Consider the following 18,721-nt stretch of genomic DNA (forward strand, 5'->3'; position numbering starts at 1 on the left):
CCATATGTGCTCGATTGAAGACAGATCTGACGATCGAGGAGGCCAAGGCAAACATGTTGGAAAACATTCCCTGGAATGCTGTTTCTCAAAGGCAGCACAACAGATTGAATCACCAGACTGATGTACAGATTTACAGTCAGGGTGAGTGGAATAACCACGAGAGTGCTCCTCCTGTCATACGAAATCACACTCGAGACAACAACTACAGATGTGGGTAGCCCACCTGGCTAGCCATGCAGTCTAACGCGCTGCTTCCCAAGCGAGAAGGCGTGCCGGTCCCTGGCACGAATCCGCCCGGCGGATTCGTGTCGATGTCCGGTGTGCCAGCCAGCCTGTGGATGGTTTTTAAAGCAGTTTTCCATCTGCCTCGGCGAATGCGGGCTGGTCCCCCTTATTCCGCCTCAGTTACACTATGTCTGCTATTGCTGTACAAACACTGCCTCCATGTACACGTACACCATAGTTACCACGCGAACATTAGGGGTTACACTCGTCTGGTAAGAGACACTCCCGGGGTGGGGGGAGGGGGAGGTAGAAAGGGGGGGGGGGGTTCCACTGGGGGCCGAACTGCACAATAACCCTCGGATCGGTGTGAGGCGGCGGTGGGGTGAGTGGACTGCTGTAGCCTGTTGTGGGGTTGTGAACCAGTGAGGGTCAGGGCAGGGACGAAGCCTCTCCATGGTTTCTAGGTCCCCGGTTCAATACAGACATACATACAGGAGTAGGTCCAATGTGTCTAGCATGCAGACAGGTTGGTTGCAGGCCCTCAAATGACCTCCTTCTAACTAACACACGACCATCACTGGCACCGAAGTAGAACCGCCTATCATCGGAAAGAACAGCGGCCCTTTACCTTGCCCTCCAATGAGGTCTCGCTTGATGCTACTGAAGTCGCAAAGGGCAGTGGAGTCAGTGGAATGCACGCTACGGGGTGTCTGGCACAGAGCTGTCCTTGCAGTAACGATTTGTATTAGTTCATTGAGTCGCCGTGGTGCCGACTGCTGCTCGAAATGCTGCTGCAAATGCAGTACGATGCACCAGGGCCATACGTCGAACATGATGATCTTCCTTCTCGATAGTGCCACGTAACGTCCGGAGCCTGGTCTTCTTATGACAGTACATTCTCGTGACCACCGCTGCCAGCAGTCATGTTCAGTGGGTAAGTCCCTGCCGAGTCTTTCTGCATTATCGCGGAAGCAGCATCCAGCTTTTCGTCGCCCCATTACACGAGTTCATTCAAACTCAGTGAGGTATTGATAATGGAGTCTTTGTCGCCTTAAAGGAATTCTTAACTAACATCAACTCAGCACGTCATGACCATTACAGCGTATATATAAAGCAAACCTGATTTGGATCCTCATAGTGGCGCTGCTAGCACCACTCTTCAACCGTTTAGCGTGAAATCTGAGTAGAAGTCATCTTTCAGATGTAGAAACACGCCTACCAACTGTCGTTTGCGTTGCACAGCTCCTTCTCGGCGTTGCACTTTATTTCCGTCAGTGTGCGTACCTGAAGGACACTACAAGTACCTGAGTTACCAAACTGCTTGAAAAATTTCGTTGCCTGCGTAAAATTCGTACTCGAAGGAGAGAATGTTTAATATACCATCTCTGGTAGTGTGATTCAGTGATAGCGACGAAATGTGAGGGATGTGAAACCGGCAGTGATGCAGGTCATGCCGCAGGTGAAATTTGGGCTCGATAACACTTGCTGCTTGTGTGGGTAGGGCCACGTGCACAGCAGCTTCCGGTTTCAGTGGCGAGGGTAGCAAAGTACTAGCAGTCACTGGCAGACAGCTTTCGTTGCATCCTTTCCCACTGCAGAAGCTAATCAAATCTTACTACTCGTTGCCAACACATCAGAGGTAGTTGTAGACTTTTTGGTTGATATCATCGTTAGTGAAACCAGCGTTCAGAAAAAGAACTGTGTTTTCAGATGTTGACAGAGAATGTAGGGTCAAGTGAAGAAACTGCTTCTGCGGTGTTACATCATAATTACTCGTCTTAGTTATCGAGTTTTCCTTAAATGATCTTGGTAGGTTTTACAAAATTTTATCTTTGGTAGCAACGTAACGCCTGTGCCCTTGTTCGCGGCACTCATGAGATCTATTCAGACTTCAGTTACTGCGTACAAAAGCAAGCACTGTTACAGTCCATGACTCTACACGAAATTAAATGTTTTGAAAACTGTTTACAGAGGCTTATGTGTTAAGACACACTAGAGCAGTTCGCTCGTATCATTTTCGTTGCATGGGAACGGGCGGAGGAAAGGAAGAACAGTTTCTTAGAAAACAAAACTCACAATTATTGAAAGCTGTCAAACACTCTAATACTACCACTTTCTAATAGGCACCTACTACCTACTGTGTACTTTACTGAGAGCGAATAGTTTGTATGTGAACTGCACACGTCATTTTGCTATCAGGCAGATAACGGTGAGATATATGCAAACAGTTTCTGCTGAGTGCCCAAGAATTCCCTAGCCATTTCTAGGAAAGAGCACTTTCATTTAAATGAAGTGTTTACTGTACGAAAGAATGTGAATGTAACACGGACCAAGACACCGTACTTCAATGAAATCACTACCATTCGACGCGATTGCTCTGCATATCCAAGCAGAGTTGCCATCTCTCCTCCGTGCACCTGAACACACGCTGCAACATTGCGGGGATAACTGTAAGCATGGCTACCGAAAGGTTTCAATTTGTACACCTGACCCTTGATGTGATCCCATGCAAAGAAGTCCAAGGATGTTGCATGCTGCCCAGAACCGCGGAGAGCCTCGTCCAATCCAGCGTCCTGGAAACGTCTCGTTGAGGTAATTTACACACAATGTTCGCAAAGTGCGGTGGGGCGCCATCCTGATGAAATACCATCGAATGCAGATTGTTGTCGGCAAACAATTGTGGCTGCAGGAATTTCTCAAGCATGTCCAGACACGATGTTGAGATCATTCTTGCTTCGCAAGGAAAAGATAAATCGTAAATTCGCTATAGGGCGAAGCCCAGCCACACATTTGCCTTTGGAGTGTTACATTGCATTCCATTCTGTTGTGGCAACTGATGAGGCCATAGGTATGAAAGGTAGCTTCATAACAGAATAGGACTGTGCCAACAAATGTTCGTTCGTTACTGTCTCAATCAAGTCGTAGCACTTGGCCATACGTGACGCGTAGTTCTCAGGTTCAAGATGATGGAGCACCTGGATGTGATAAGTATTTTCTTCAGTACAAAGCAGAAGGTTTGTTACACATTGGACTTTGGTTGCCGCGTTGCCGGCTGAGACAGCTTGTTGAAGCTTTGGGACTCTATTCTATAGAGTCGTACGATCTCCACAGTTGCCTCTGACTCTGATGGCCGCCCGAAACTTTTCTCGTTACAAGCACTCCCAGTTCACTGGAACTTGACCAGATCTCTAATGGTAGTTCTCGTTGGGGCTCCTGTGTGGTAACGTCGGCGAAAACGTTCTTGAACCTCAGCAAAGGGTACACCATTCAGTCTCCAACTTACACGAGGTTTATTCGTTGTTCTGTGGTGAACAACTTTCAGATTACATGCAATAAAGAGACAAAAATCAGCGTTATCTCAGAAATGGTTAGGGACCTCTCGGGCAACCTGTATATTATATTTATAGTGTTTTTTTTTCATTTGCTGTTTACAAGTGAAAAAAACGTGACGAACTGAAGATACTGGAAGTCTTTACAACCCAGAACCATCTGACGTTTTCTTTCGGAAGGAGAATAGCAGAGAATGGCGAAATAGTTTAGATAATTCACGGCAATTTGCTGCTAGTTAATAGCCATTGTATGTTCTGGATTTCTTCCAACTGATATTGAGTTGATGCGTTTGTCTGTGTGTGCAATGCAGGTTATGGTCTCGGTGGATGGAGCGAATGAGGATCTGCGAGGGCCCAAATAGACTTGACTTTGTAGGAAACCACAAATAATCAGACATTTTTCATAAACAGAAAATCAATATCAGCCTCACGTATTTAGTGTCAGATTCCGTAGATAATATTTTCTGGCGGAGAGCAAGAACACTTATGTAGCGAACCGCTCGTCCACAACTGCTGACGTCGGCGAATTTGGTGGAATTTGTCACAGAGCAACAACACAGTTGAAGGCATAAAATCAGTTGATTGCCGCTGTTTCCTGCTTACACCAGCCATTATAAGCATATTCTGCAGGTTTTCTTCCTCGCTCACTGGCAGATTCGGTCATCAGCACACTTAATAATCTCAATAATCCTCGCTCCGATGCAGAATCTACTATTCCCTCAAAGATTTCCTTCGGTGGTCTTTATCCATAGAGGTTAAACATGATTTGTGATAGGTAACAAGTTAAATGAAGAACATTTCTGAGCAAGAGGGAAAGTTGCAAGCGGGACAAGTATCAGCTGTAACGTCTTGCAGATGGCTTTTTTTTCCAGGCTCACAGTAAAGGAAATAAGGAGAAATATTTGAAGTGCACGTATGGCAGATTTACCAAAGAACCTAGGGTACTGATAAACTGAGCCACGACGAATGAGACGAAGAGTAGCAGAGAGGCAGAATGATGGTAGTCTTAGCAGATAAATTCTGGAAGGCACGGTACAAGAAGTAACAGAAGTTTATTACAAACGAAACAACCCTACTTCATCATAAGATCTACACTTCTATTCTGTGTTGTTAAGTGGCACTTACTACATCGGGAAGTTCATTATTAATGCCTACAAATGAGTACAGGAAAGAAAATGTCAATCTAAGCGAGACTGTGTATGTTACTGAATAGTAACGATCTTTTCTAGAGGAAAGCTGTCCTTTCTCTTCTTTCGAGTCGTATGGTTGGTAAAATAATAAAACTTCTGTTTTTATGTGTTTGGAGAATAGATTCGGTATGGAAACAGACTTTAAAGTGTTCCTATTGCAAGCTGGAAAATCTCACAAACTGCATGCGTTATTGTAAGCTTATAAAATAACAGCTACTTCATCTGTCTCTGTGGAACTGATTCTGAAACTGAGTATGTGCGTCAATATTTGATATAAGAACGCTAATTATACTTCTTCATGTGAGATCTGACTTTCTCTCCGCAAACAAAATGTTCAAATAACTTACACGGATGCAACCGGGTGACATCGTCGACAGAAGCCGATATTTTGGCGGGTGCACAACCTGTCATTTTCAAGGTAAAACTGCAGCAAGTAATGGTTGTGCAAGGATATTTAAAAACTCTGTTTGCAAAGCAGTTCCGGACAGATAACACACACGCACACACACACACACACACACACACACACACACACACACACTGTGAACGATAGCACCACCACACAATCAAAGATGACCGACGTCAGAAGTTATCGATAGAGAAAATTTATAAGCAACTGGTGAGATATCATTAACTGGGTCCCTCTGTTTTTTGACAAGGGACAGAGTAGGATTCTATGCAGAATTTAAGCATAAACCTCTATCTCCATTTATAAGGTTATTTGCTAATTAAATTTCAACAGCTTCCTCAGTAATACTACCCCAACAGCTATAAGTTCACGCCAGAATCTCCGTGTTGTAATGGTCCATAGGACGACCTGTACCAAGACAATGTCCGGCAACAGCAGATTTGCTCGGCTGTTCTAAGCCTGTGTTACGCTTATTCTCAATATACCGTCCTCCACAGTTATGATAGTGTGACCCATATAAAACATGCCACATCTACAAGGAATATCAATCGACACCCGCCCTACGCAAACCAAGATCATCCTTTACGCAGCCTTGGATCTGCTATGCAGAACATTGTCTTAGCACAGGCCATCCTATGGAATGTAACAACACAGAGATTCTGGCATGCACTTCCACTATTGGGATAGTGTTATTAAGGAAGTAGTTGAAATTAAATTAGTAAGCAGCCTTATAAATAGTGATGGAGATGTTTGCTGAAATTCTGCGTAGAATCCTGCTCTGCCCTTGTCAAAAAACAGAGGGACATTGTTAATGCTACCTCATCCTTTGGTTATTAATTTTCTCTATCGATAACTGCTGATGTCGATCATCTTTGATTGTGTGCTGGCAGTACTGTTTATAGTTTGTGTGTGTGTGTGTTTCTGGAATTGCTCTGCGGACCGAGTTTTCAAATATCCTTCCACAACGCTTTGTGTATTAAACCAGGGACCTATAAAAGACGGAGACGCTTCATCCCGCCATAGCCCAACAGCAGGCCACAGGAGTCCACCCACCCCACCGCCGCCCCACACCGAACCTAGGATTATTGTGTGGTTCACCCCCCCCCCCCCCCCCTACCCCGACCTCACCCCACCGGAACGTCTCATACCAGACGACTGTAACCCCAACTGTTTGCGTGGTAGAGTACTTATGATGAGCGCGTTCGTGGAGACAGTGTTTGCGCAGCAATCACCGACATTGTGTAACTGGGGCGGAATAAAGGGAACCAGTCCACATTCGCCGAGGTAGATGGAAAACCGCCTTAAAAACCATCCACAGGCTGGCCGGCACACCGGACCTCGACACTAATCTCCCGGGCGGATTCGTGCGAGGGACCGGCACGCCTTCCGCTTGGGAAGCAGTGCGTTAGACCGCGCGGCTAGCTGGGCGGGCTCCACAACGCTTACTTGCTTCAGTTTTGCGTTGAAAATGACAGGGTGTGCACGCGTCGAAATATCGGTGGTTGTCGACGATGCCACTCGGTTGCACGCCCGTAAGTTATTTGAACATAGTTTTTCACATTTATTATATTTTGGAAAATAATGGTTATACAGGAATGAAATAGGTAATTATTTCACTATATGGCTTAGGTGAACAGCAAAGATGTTTTGAGTATGATGAACGCAAAAGGAAAGAACTCAAAAATTAAAAAAAAATTATTAATGCGAAAGATTAGTGCTTCAAGCAAACGATAACAGGAACATGGTAGATAATACCGAATTAAACAAAACTGTTCGAAAATATTTTTGAGGGTGTGTGAGAAGTTACGATGAATATTTGGTGTGAGAATAAATTGTAACAATAAGACTACGAAGAAGAGAAAACGTAAACTTATATTAAGTAGATGTGACATGTCTGCTGTTGACAGATAGCACAGCAACTAGCAACAGTAAGAAAAACGTACAAGCATTCAAAGATTTCCTTAAGGGTTTGTGTATTTCAAGAAATGAAATAGAAATTTAACAATGACATTCTGGAAGTAATTCTGGAAGAGGTGTATAAAGCTATTCGTTTGTCAAGAGAGGATGCAACTCAGAGGATGATAACAGGTCAACAGAAACGATAAGCTGGAGGAAACTTTATATAAATTGAATTTGCAAAATTATAAAAAGACTGGCTGGTGAGTAAGACAATTCCCCAAAACCATAACAATGCAATGAATTTTCCTGTTTCAGAGGAAGGGAGCAGGCAAGTTATAAGAAAACTACGACCAGTCAACCTCTGAAATTACAAGATACTAGCATCACCACCAAGTTCAAAGAATAAAAAAAATGCATTTTAATCAGAAGACGAAATAAGCTGACTTCAGAAGAGTTACTTACACAATGGATCGTTCTTATGCCGTGAACTAATTACACATCGTGGAAAATGGTATGAATTACGGCGAAAATCAACATGAATGACAATATCTAAGAATGCAAAGTCACAACGATTGTTAGTCGTAAACGCAGTTGTAGATTATGTTGAGCATACGATCGATGATTGCCTTCACAAAGGCTATGTTTGCCTACTAGTGGTAGCTTATTAATCTCCATACTGAGCAAGAATTTACAGAAGCAGCATGAAGGAATTACATCTGAAGGATATGCTTCTATGGCTCGAGAGACTTGAAACATCCAGAAAAGAAAAGAGAATACAGCGAAATTTTTGAAGTGAGGCGCTGGAGAAAAATATGGACAGATTAGACCGAGAATGAAGATCGGCTCAGGAGAGTTGCAGAATAAAATCCGATACTGGCTGTGATTTCGACTCGATACATTTTGAGAAGAAAATATCTGCTGCACGGTGGTACTAAACGGAGATTAAAAGAGATTCATAGCCGTGGAAGAAGAAGTGTTCAGTTATTTGATTCTTAGGGACCAAAAAAAGGTAGGGGGGGGGGGGGGGGCGGGGGTACTTGTACATTGCAACACTTTTCAGACTTCTGCCTCTAGCCAGTCCTGTAATAGATGTTTAATATATTTTCCGGTTCCATTTTGATATGATAGCATTCAGTTTATGTGTGCTGCAGCCTTTTTCTGAAATTACAAAAACTGCTCCAGAAAAGTAAGGTTTTTCCAAGGTACATCACGTTCATGTACCTAGGAAAGAATATTCTGTTCAAATTTAAAAGTGTTGCCACCCAGAAAATCTTGCCGATACTGTATTTAATAGTCTAGTGTTACATGATTTCCCTACTACACACCAGTAACCACCAAGTGAAATAAAATTAGAAAGAAGTATTATCAAAAACCAGTTACAAATTAAAAACATAGTGGAATAGAAGCAATTCACAAGTAACAATTTTACATTTTCAAGCCAGGGAAAATTTTTAAGACATTAAATAAACTCAATTCATTAGCAAATATTACGTGTTCCACGGTAAAAAGACCTTTCGTTTTAAGGTATAACAAGGTGCAGAACTGACGAAGCTCTGCTTAACTGCCCAACATTATGTAACTAGTTTTAAACATATACAGAATTTTACTCACCAAAAATCTGTGCAGCTGAAGAATTAGCAATAGCCTATAAATACCTTTAATGTATTGTACAGTACTTGAAGGGCATTCCTTCATGTAAGTCTAAAATCGGCCACTAGATGAAATATCTACCAGAAAATGTCATGTGTTCCTAGATACACTATCTTCGAGGTACAACACTCTCCCGTGCTATGTAAGGAAGAAATGAGAGAGAGAGATAAGTGAAAATGAAAATTCACAAATGTGGATAACTGTAAGATAATGCTATAACAAAGAGCAAGGCCCCGACTGTATCTGATTTCTAGGCTAGTCGTGAACATCATGAACACGTCGCACCTGGCTGGCTGGCTGGCTGGCTCTGTGCACTATGCGACTTAACTTCGGAGGTCATCAGTCGCCTAGAACTTAGAACTAATTAAACCTAACTAACCTAAGGACATCACACACATCCATGCCCGAGGCAGGGTTCGAACCTGCGGCCGTAGCGGTCGCTCGGTTCCGGACTGTAGCGCCTAGAACCGCACGGCCACTCCGGCCGGCCACGTCGCACCATATAAGTATTTAGGGGTAACAGTAAGAAGCGACATGAAATAGGAGGGTCACGTGAACTCAGTAAGAGGTAAGGAGAATGGAAGCTTTAGATTTGTGCAGTCCATCTGTAAAGGAAAACGTATACCCGAAGCTAGTGTGACCAACTGTAGAGTGTTGTTCCAGTGATCGGAGCCGTTATCAAATAGCCATGACGACAGACTTCGAAAGAATTCAGATAGCACCTAACAGGTCGATACAGCCCATACAAAAGTATAACAAAAATACCCGGGGTAATTAAGCTGGCAAACCATTTCGATGAATTTAGAGAATCTGTATTTGAAGAAGACTGTGCGACAATTATGCTGTCTCTGGCGAACATATGGCGTAGCCATCACGAGAAGAAGATAAGAGAAATTACAACACCGGCTGAGGTACGGAGACAGTCATTTTTCTCTCGCTCAGAACGTGAAAGGAATAAGAAAGAAAATCGATAGTACCAGCACAATGTACCCTTAACCATACACTGAACAGTGGATGGCAGAGTAAATATGTTGGTATACGGGGTGATAAAAAAGAATGCGTATTTCGAACGCATGTATTTATTGAACTATAAGACATACAACTGTAAAACTTGTGACATAAATTTACGGATATCTCAAGTTTAGATTAGAGATATTCAATATGTCCTTCACCAATGACACGAACAATATCACGTCAATATGCGAATTCCTCCCATATTCGGGTAAGCATGTCCATCGTCACTGATGTTACGGCAATACAGAACCGGTTCTCTTCTAGGTTTTGGTGCATTAACATAGTAGTGTTAAGAGGCTGGCTGTTTGACGACCAATCCAGTGGCTGAGTAGAGTTTCATTCGATATTCATGCGCTTGGCGACTGCAGTGAGGGAGCGCCCGTCTTGTTGAAAAATGAAGTTGTCCTCCTTCATCTGCAGAAACAGGAAGTTTCATAAAGTAGCAAGATACTGCTGACCGTTAACCGTGTTGCCATCAAAGTAGAATTGGCTGTAAACAGGTAAGTGGGATACCGCAATGTGGATTTCGTACATGCTCAGTATGTGCAAGTGGGTTCTGTAGGCACCAAATTCAAAAATTCGAACACTCTATTTGTTTACTTCCCCACTAAGACGGAAAGTCGCTTTATCGCTTAGCACGTAGCGTGTGGGAAAGCGTTATTGTTGTCAATAACGTTCTGAAGCTCTTCAGAAAATGCCACACGTTTCCGTTTGTCGTCGTCATGTAGAGCCTGTAACAGCTTTCACTTTTACGTCTTCATAACCAACCGACGTCTCAAAACGAGCCCAACTGTTGTAGGCAGCTGTAACACCCGACTGGCATGAAGAGTTTATTTTGTAGGACCACGTTGGAAACCAGAGAGCGGCCTGGACTCTTCCCTTACATGCACATCTTGTGTCTACAAACTGTCCATACCATCTGCAAATGTTCCATCCATTCGGAGGATCAGTTTGATACCTCAGCCTGAAACGTTTCTGGATGGTAAAGTCGCTGATCAGGGAAGTACGCATCGCAAACTCGAGAACACAAAATGATTTCTGCTGCCGAGGAGCCATTTTTCAACGTGTGACGGTAATCAAGCAAACCGACATCTAGTGGCAATGAATATAAACTAGACAACATATTCATTCTTCCAATAACAGAGCCGTGGCGCAGCGATCGATAGTTTTAACAACGTACTACTTTGTGATACATATATTCTTTTTGAAACACACTGTATAATTCATGTCCCTGGATCGGCCGGCAACGGCCTTACCGCAGTGGATACACCCGTTCCCGTCAGATCACCGAAGTTAAGCGCTATCGGGCGTGGCCCGTACTTGGATGGGTGACCATCCGGAACGCCATGCGCTGTTGCCATTTTTCGGGGTGCACTCAGCCTCGGGACGCCAACTGAGGAGCTACTCGACCGAATAGTAGCGGCTCCGGTCAGAGAAAATCATCGTAACGACCCCGGAGAGCGGTGTGCTGTCCACACGCCCCTCCTCTACGCATCCTCAGCTGAGGATGACACGGCGGTCGGATGGTCCCGATGGGCCACTTGTGGCCTGAAGACGGAGTGTTGGATCGGCCACTAAATAGAACACTTAATAATAATGTTTCATTGTTTGTTCGACATCCTGTGCAGCCAACAGCGGCGAGTAACTGCGACTCTGCCGTTTAACTGAAACAAACCTTCCGTGATTTTAGACTTCAGGGTATCAAGAGCAGGAGTTCCAAACTTTTCTTCTGACGGAAAACTTTGAGAATCCTGGAACTTTGATGGAACACCTTGATTATTTTGAAGGTTAATGGAATTTTAAAAAATGGGGAAAACTTGTTTTATTCAGTGATTACTTCAATTTTATAGCATAACTAGTAACACATAAACCACGATAAAATTAAAAGAGTAGTATCGCCAAAATGTCGAAAAGAATCCACCATATTATTACTGAAATAGTTTTTCACGAAGCACTTGTTTACTTCACGCAGAACACCAGAGTTCTGCGGAACACAGTTTGGGAAACCCTGGTCTAGTGTTTTAGCTCTCTCCTCCAAGAGGAACGTTCGGCGTGAATCGCAGAGAGAGTCGCGAAATGTAGGGAAAGGCTGAAGCTCATAGGGAAATGAGTGGCGATATGAAATCAGCAATTCGCAAAGGAAGTACCTCTCTGGTAGACTTTTCATCCGGAAAAAAGTCGGTCGTGAAACCCACATCGCGACGACTACCACCATAATGGTGGGCTAATTAGCTGCTGTCATATATATGTTATCTGTTTCGGTGCCTCGCTTGTAGTCTGGCCCCAACATGGAGCACCTCGGAAGGTAAGTCGCGCTGCTTCCCTACACAAATGCTGTCATCAAAGCTGTGAGGTTGATTTAAACACCGCGGTGCTTTACTAGGGGTGATCCTACCGCAGATGTTATGGCGTAGCCTACCTCAGAGGTATGAAAGTCTTACCGCGTCAGTCACAGGGGGGCATACAGTTTGATATGTACTCCGAACTACGGAGCAAATTGTCGCTTTTCACCGCTTCTAGAGCGGAAAGAAACAATATGTATTATTAGAAAAACTCGGGACCTCCACTCCTCTGTTGCTGCGTTGCGGAATTAGGTTCTGCAGTCACTAAGGAGAATTGCTGTTGAAACTGAAGTGAAACGGACACCATTCATAACACACAAAACATAGTGTTCGTCATCCAATATCGTTATCGACAATAACAGCGATTTATGAAAGCTAAGCTTCTTATTTTAACGGATGGTAATATTAAACCAGTGGATTATATAGCCAGTTCACAGTCGGTCGCATGTTGTAAGCCCATTGTTACATTGCTGTCTGGGAGACGGGCCGAGCAGCCATAGCTTCTTCCTAGTATTCCTTCTCCTCTCTTAATAGATGACACGCCATTGGATAGCCGAGAGATCGATATATTTAGTGGTGTATAACACACTCGATCTCTTTTGATATTTTGCGAATTATAAGCATTCGTTTTGAGATTTTGTTAGGTTTTCCTCTTTTCCTCCCCCGCCCCCCCGTTCCATTCTAATGAAGAAAACACCCTCCAGAAATGATGTAGTGTGTAACGCAAGGAAGAGGAAAAGTGATACACGGTACGAGTGTGAAAAATATCTAGTGGTATTGCACATGGCCTGCATTTTTTGGGGTATATCACACTAACAAAAGCTTCTAAGACAGTATTATCTTTTCTCCTCTTCACTTCAATAAAGAGTTAGGATAGATTTATAAAAAATTCGTATCAATAAAGTCATATAATTGTGAGAAAAGTGTATAAGACAAAATATGCTGATTTTCATAAATATAAGTAGTAAATATAGGTTGAATATCGGGAAAAATATTAGTAAGTCAATGGGTTAACGTGTCTACAAGGTGTTTCTGAGGAATGGTAAATATTTCACGACGGTTACTACTGACAGTTTCGAGTTAAAGGCCACTTAAAACGAGTGACAATTCCTTATTACTGCATATAGAGCTGGATCTGTTTTAGTTGAAAAGAATCATGAGCGCTAAAGTAATCTACTGGAGCAAGATTAAACGCGAACAACTGAGAACACTTCAAATTAATTTATCTGATCAAGGAACAGGTTTCCATTGGTCCATTCGATATTCTCAGGGCCACTACAATCGTAATAGACGATGTCGATGACATGAAGGGGTCGTCTCTTGGGAACGACACGTTCAACGTTGTGTGCTGAACGATGTGCTCCAAAACACTTGTGTGTGCACAATGTAGTGGTTCTCGCTGCCACGTCTGTTGAAAAAGATCGGAATAGGGAACCGTCTGCCTCGATACATTTCTGTATCTAAAAATGCTATGACTTATAGTTGACACTTTTATGAATACAGAGGGCTATCTTGGATAAACCACAAAAGTAAATCCTATCAGTCTGTACTCGGTGGTTCAGCGACTGTTTGGAAATAGGCCTCCTTAACTCATAACTTCTGAAGCTGTCTCATTGACACACGAAATTCTTTTCCATAAGTCACGGCTTCTAACCTTGCTATTTTTATCAGTGCAAATCATTGTAGCTCTTGGGATTGCTACTATGTCACTACAATAATATTCCAAGTCCTTACTCTATGAAATTGTTTGTCCAAGTGAAATAACGAAATATTTATATCTGGTGATGTGACAAAACCAATGCTACGTGAAAGCCAGTTGATATCCCTTAACCAAAGTAATGACTGTGACGTCTAATCAAACTATCTAGCACTATAAATATAAAACATAACGTTATTGTCTCTTCTTCCGAAACTTCTAACATCATATCAAATTTGCCCATAGCTAGTCATCGTTTATATGACTTTCACTTACAGTAACATGAATGTCCATCTGATCACGGATTACATGGTTACACTGCTGTTTACCGAGCTAGACTGAGTGATAAGTGTTCACATCAAAGATGCTAATTGATGACTAATGCTAGCCTTTCCCTATCTGCCCGGAAGAGTGTGTTTACTTAAGGCTCACCCATCTCTGCAGATGTTCATATAGTAATCAAATTCATTTGTTATCTTATCCAAGTTAATTTTTAATAAATGAAAATGCAGCCACAAAGAATCAGAGTGTATAAAGGTATTAGGATGGCTAGATTGGTTTTCTACAAAATCATGCATTAAATATTACTGCTCAGAGTTAAGCATCTTGCCGCCAATTTTGGTAAGTGCGTTTTCCTTCAGTCTGCTGTCGCTCAGAGATAAATTCTCCGACAGTCAGAGTTTTCCCACACTCTGGGTCCAGATGTCTTAACCATAAGTTATTAGTGGAGTAGTGGAGTGGGTAACCTGTCTTTCTACCAGCACGTACAGCTACTGTAATGAATGAAATACTGTACGGACATAAAATCATAACTTACAATGCGGTATAAACGCCACAACCTGCATTGTACTCTGTCGTCAGATATATAACGAATCGCCTCCTATCCTTTTTACAGAGCAGCCAACCCTCCAGATTTGGTGTTAAGGTATGTCATCAACTTGTCCTTCAATCTACACCATCCTTCAGCCACTTTCCATAGATGCTCACAACAGTAGCACACAAACAAGCGACCATTTTCGGTATTTCCTAGATGCTCATTCCCAGTCACTGGGCCGTAACACCCTGCTCTTTGTCAAAGGCTTTAATGTCACTGGATTTCCCCACTTTCAGTCCGATCATCATCAGAATGATTACCCACTCATCTCCTCTTCATTTACGTGCAGGGGGCGGCTGTAACAATTCGTGAATTTTAAACGTAAATAACACAACAACGCGAAATGACAGTCTCAAATTTAATACACAGTTTAAAATAGTACTGTTTGCTATTTACGTCACATACATTGTGTCACCACAGCTACAAGAAAGGACGCATTGGAGAACACTTGTGCTGCCTCGTCAGGAGCAATCAGTGGTTGGCATGGTGTGGAGTGAACATCGAGGTTTCGTGACAGAGACTCCTTCAGAAATGCTGACTCTGGTACTGCAACACAGCGTTTATTTCGTAAATATTTTAAGCTAGGTCGACTTGCGAAAGTTCCAAATAGGTAAACATTCTGTTGTGGGACAGTAATTTGAGAAGAACGGGTTTGAATGTTAAAATGAACCCATCTTTTGGTAGGCCTCAGAGTCTGAACACCAAAGAACATCCATGCAGAGAAACATGGCTTTGAGTTATCTTCTCAACGTTTGGTCTGTACGTAAGCAATTGCTGTGGTTTCTCAGTCTGCACTCTAAGGAAAATTTTACAGACGGAGATGAAATTCCATCTGTACAAATGGTGAGTGCGCAGAAACTCAGTGAATATGGTTGGGCCAAGCACAAAGCATGTTGTGAACCTATGATGGAAAGTGCTGCAACCGACATCAGTCTACTACTTAGTCAGACTAGGTTAATAAACAAAATTTTCGGTACTGGTCTGCAAGCAATCCTTGATAAATCCGCGAGGACTCTCTCCACAGCGAACGGGTTACTGTTTGGTGCGCTGTTGCTGATTTCGAAACTGTAGGACGATACCTTTTAGAAGAGGACGACACAACTGTGACAGGAAAAGGAACTACGTAACTTCCTGCAGCCGACACTCAGTGACCTGGGGAAATTTGCTGAGTGTTTCCAACATTGCGTACACATAAGCAGGACATCGAAGGGCTTTCTTAGATAAATGTTTTCAGTGCGTCTGATCTCCTTACAGGTTGATGTTCCGTGACCAGCCCATTCCCCCGGTCTCGCACCTTGTGAATTATTTCTCTGGGGATACCTTAAAAGCGTGCCTCTTCCGTCGTAAGCGACGAACAATACTAGACCTGAACGCTGCTGCCCGTCATAAAACAGAGACAATACCACAAGACATGACTAGAAAAGGACGTTCGTTATGATATCAAACCAAGTGTGTATGTGTATGTGGTAGGACGGTCGTTATTTGGATGATATCATTTTAAAAACATAGTGTATATGTGTGCGTGCGATGTAAATGGCAAACACTACTCTTTCAGACTGCGAATTCAATTTGTGAATGTCATTTTGCATTGTGGTGTTATTTAAGTTTAAGATTCTGGAGTTATTTCTGCGGCACCACGTGCTTTCCTTAATGCCTAACTTGCCTATGACACCACCAGACAGCATTCCACCTCGCTTGCAGTGGTCGTAATGTTTTGACCCACCAGTGTATTCTGGGACTGGTAGTGTCACCTTACCCATCTAGTCTGTTATCCCAGTAGATACTGAAGAAAGACTCGTTGATAGAGGTTAAATGAGGATATTTGAGAGAGCCGGCGAAAATTTTATGCTCCATTGTGATGTACGAACTGAAAGTTTCGTTCAGTACTTTATACAACTGCTAAGAGCCTAAGTTGCTGGCTTAAGGTGTAAGTAGTTTATGTAAACGAAAACCACATATTCATTCAGTACTTCTTTATTTCAGAATACTCTGTTGCACAAATTTGACTCTAAAGACTTGGGTCACCTTGTGTACAAACTCTATCAGATAAGATGTATGAGTGCGTAACTATGTGGATAGTGTTCGTGACACAGCTCATCGCTCCAGCACAGCACCTGAAAAGGCAACTCCCACTAAAGCTGCCTTCGTGTTGTGTTGTAGGTCCATAGTGCTGATGGCCGCGTGTCTGCTGAACTGGGCTGTCGCTGGACCAGAGTGCCTGCTGTTGCTGCCGCCTGATGCCACTGGACGGTGAGTACCAAAGCTTGGCTTCGTTCACCAGCCACTCCCATTGTGGTGTAACGCTGTTAGGAGAACGTATGAGGCACTCTCTAATCAAGCCATCCGCGTGCTTCCAAAGACGACACACGTCTAGAATAGCAACAGTTACGCGTTGATCTGTTCTTTTGTTCAAAAATACTCTTCGCGCTCTATCACGTTGCAACCGTTTGCATGGTGTTTCATTCCCAAGGACTGGCACTTTACGGTTTGTCTTTCATAATGACGTTCTAATCTTCTAATCTCTGCTAAGAGTCAGACGAACAATTTTTGTATCCTCAGTATCTATTAAGAGCTTCTGTTGTGCGCCACGTTTCCTACGTGTGCTTATTCCTGCGTCAGGAGGTTTTTGCCATGTTCAGGAAAGTTAATATGCCATACGTACAGATCGTAATCACAACTAGATATAAAAGAAATATACCTTAATTGAATGTTATTGCTGTTAATAACAACATTTCTTTAAATTTAAATAAAATCGCAATTGTGACTGGAGGCGGTTGTTGTTTACGAAAGTATTACAGTCACGGAAGACACACTGGCAACAACGGACAAAAATTTCCTTAAATGTTTCTGTGATTCAAGAGATAAATCGGAAATACAAATAGTTACTGATGAAAATAGTAACGTTCCGAAACGTGTCACATGATATGTACGAAGACATTCAAGATGCAAAGTAAGGGAAAGAGCCAGCAAATGACGGTAATCCAATAGAAATCATAGTAGCAGGCAACGAGTTTGCGTAAACACTTAGACTGGAATTCGCAGATTGCAAGAAAGCTTTTGAGTCAGTTTGAAAACAATTTTTTAAAAGTCCTTGAAAAACAAGGTTACAGCTTCCATTAGAGTTGATCAGGAATGTGAGGAATACAGAATTGATAGAGGAGCCAGACGAGGAGATTCTACATCACCAAAATTGTTCTGAGTAGTCCCAGAGGAAGCAAATCCTTCGACTGGGAAAATAAAGAACGAAAATGTGTTAATGGATCGTATCTGAACCGCTTTCATTTTTCGGACGACGCTGTACTGATTGTCTCAGGTATGGTCTATTACCACATATTTCCTCTTTGTTTTCCCAGCTCAAGGATTTATTTTCTCTAAGACTGCTGAGAATAATATGGGTAATTAGGAATCTCTTTTAGAGTCCCTCTTTCAGTTCTGTCTCTCCACTACAGACCTCACCTCTATTGAGACTGACCACTTTCTGGTACATTTAGAATGTGCTGGACAGAGTTGTAGTCTGGCTCACACTGTGTCGAGAAAAGATGACCCACCTCGAAGATAGACCAAATGAGTGGCATACGCACTTTTTCGACACAACTGTGAGTCTCTCTTTCCCCTTAGGATGCAGCAATAAAACTATCGTTGGGCCTAGTATAATCAATGGCTCAGTGTTTCTTCTGTCTTGAAAGTTGTGGTAGTTATAGTCAAGCTATGGAATGGTCTTAGATCTCAAAGCATTCTGTCTCTTAGAAAGCTCGGATAAGAAATATGATGCACATTTTGAAGCCAAGAACCGGTGAAGACAACGTGATTTCCTAGGATGGTCACCACAGCTGCAGATGCCTCTCTGTCGGCATTTTCCTAGCTGTAGATGAGTTTTGTAAGGGAAATGTATCCTTTGAGGCGTTTTGTATTGTCTGGAAGCGATACCATCAATGATCTAAAGTTGCGAAATATATTAATCAGTCGCCATATCTTGCTGCTAGTACATTTCTCCCATTAAAAGACATCAATCCTACAGCGATTTATAAGGATACTGCACCTCTGCAAGTCGCCACAGCACATATAGTATGTAGCAGCAGTATATACGATCATG

General features: G+C 42.7%; 1 protein-coding gene and 1 pseudogene across 1 annotated transcript in view; both read left to right on the plus strand.

Annotated features, from left to right (window-relative positions):
• The first annotated feature begins 10,958 nt into the window (after nt 1-10,958).
• On the plus strand, nt 10,959-11,076 carry LOC124597458 (annotated as a pseudogene).
• Nucleotides 11,077-12,004: 928 nt separating this feature from the next.
• LOC124594442 (peroxidase-like) overlaps nt 12,005-18,721 on the plus strand; it is a 137,609-nt gene continuing 130,892 nt past the window's right edge. The window contains exons 1-3 of the mRNA XM_047132817.1: nt 12,005-12,021; nt 15,883-16,055; nt 16,722-16,878. Of these exons, the coding sequence (XP_046988773.1) occupies nt 12,005-12,021; nt 15,883-16,055; nt 16,722-16,878 (347 nt within the window). The remainder of the gene's footprint in view (nt 12,022-15,882; nt 16,056-16,721; nt 16,879-18,721) is intronic.

The sequence above is a fragment of the Schistocerca americana genome, chromosome 2 (genome assembly GCF_021461395.2).
Source record: "Schistocerca americana isolate TAMUIC-IGC-003095 chromosome 2, iqSchAmer2.1, whole genome shotgun sequence".
NCBI classification, from domain to species: domain Eukaryota; kingdom Metazoa; phylum Arthropoda; class Insecta; order Orthoptera; family Acrididae; genus Schistocerca; species Schistocerca americana.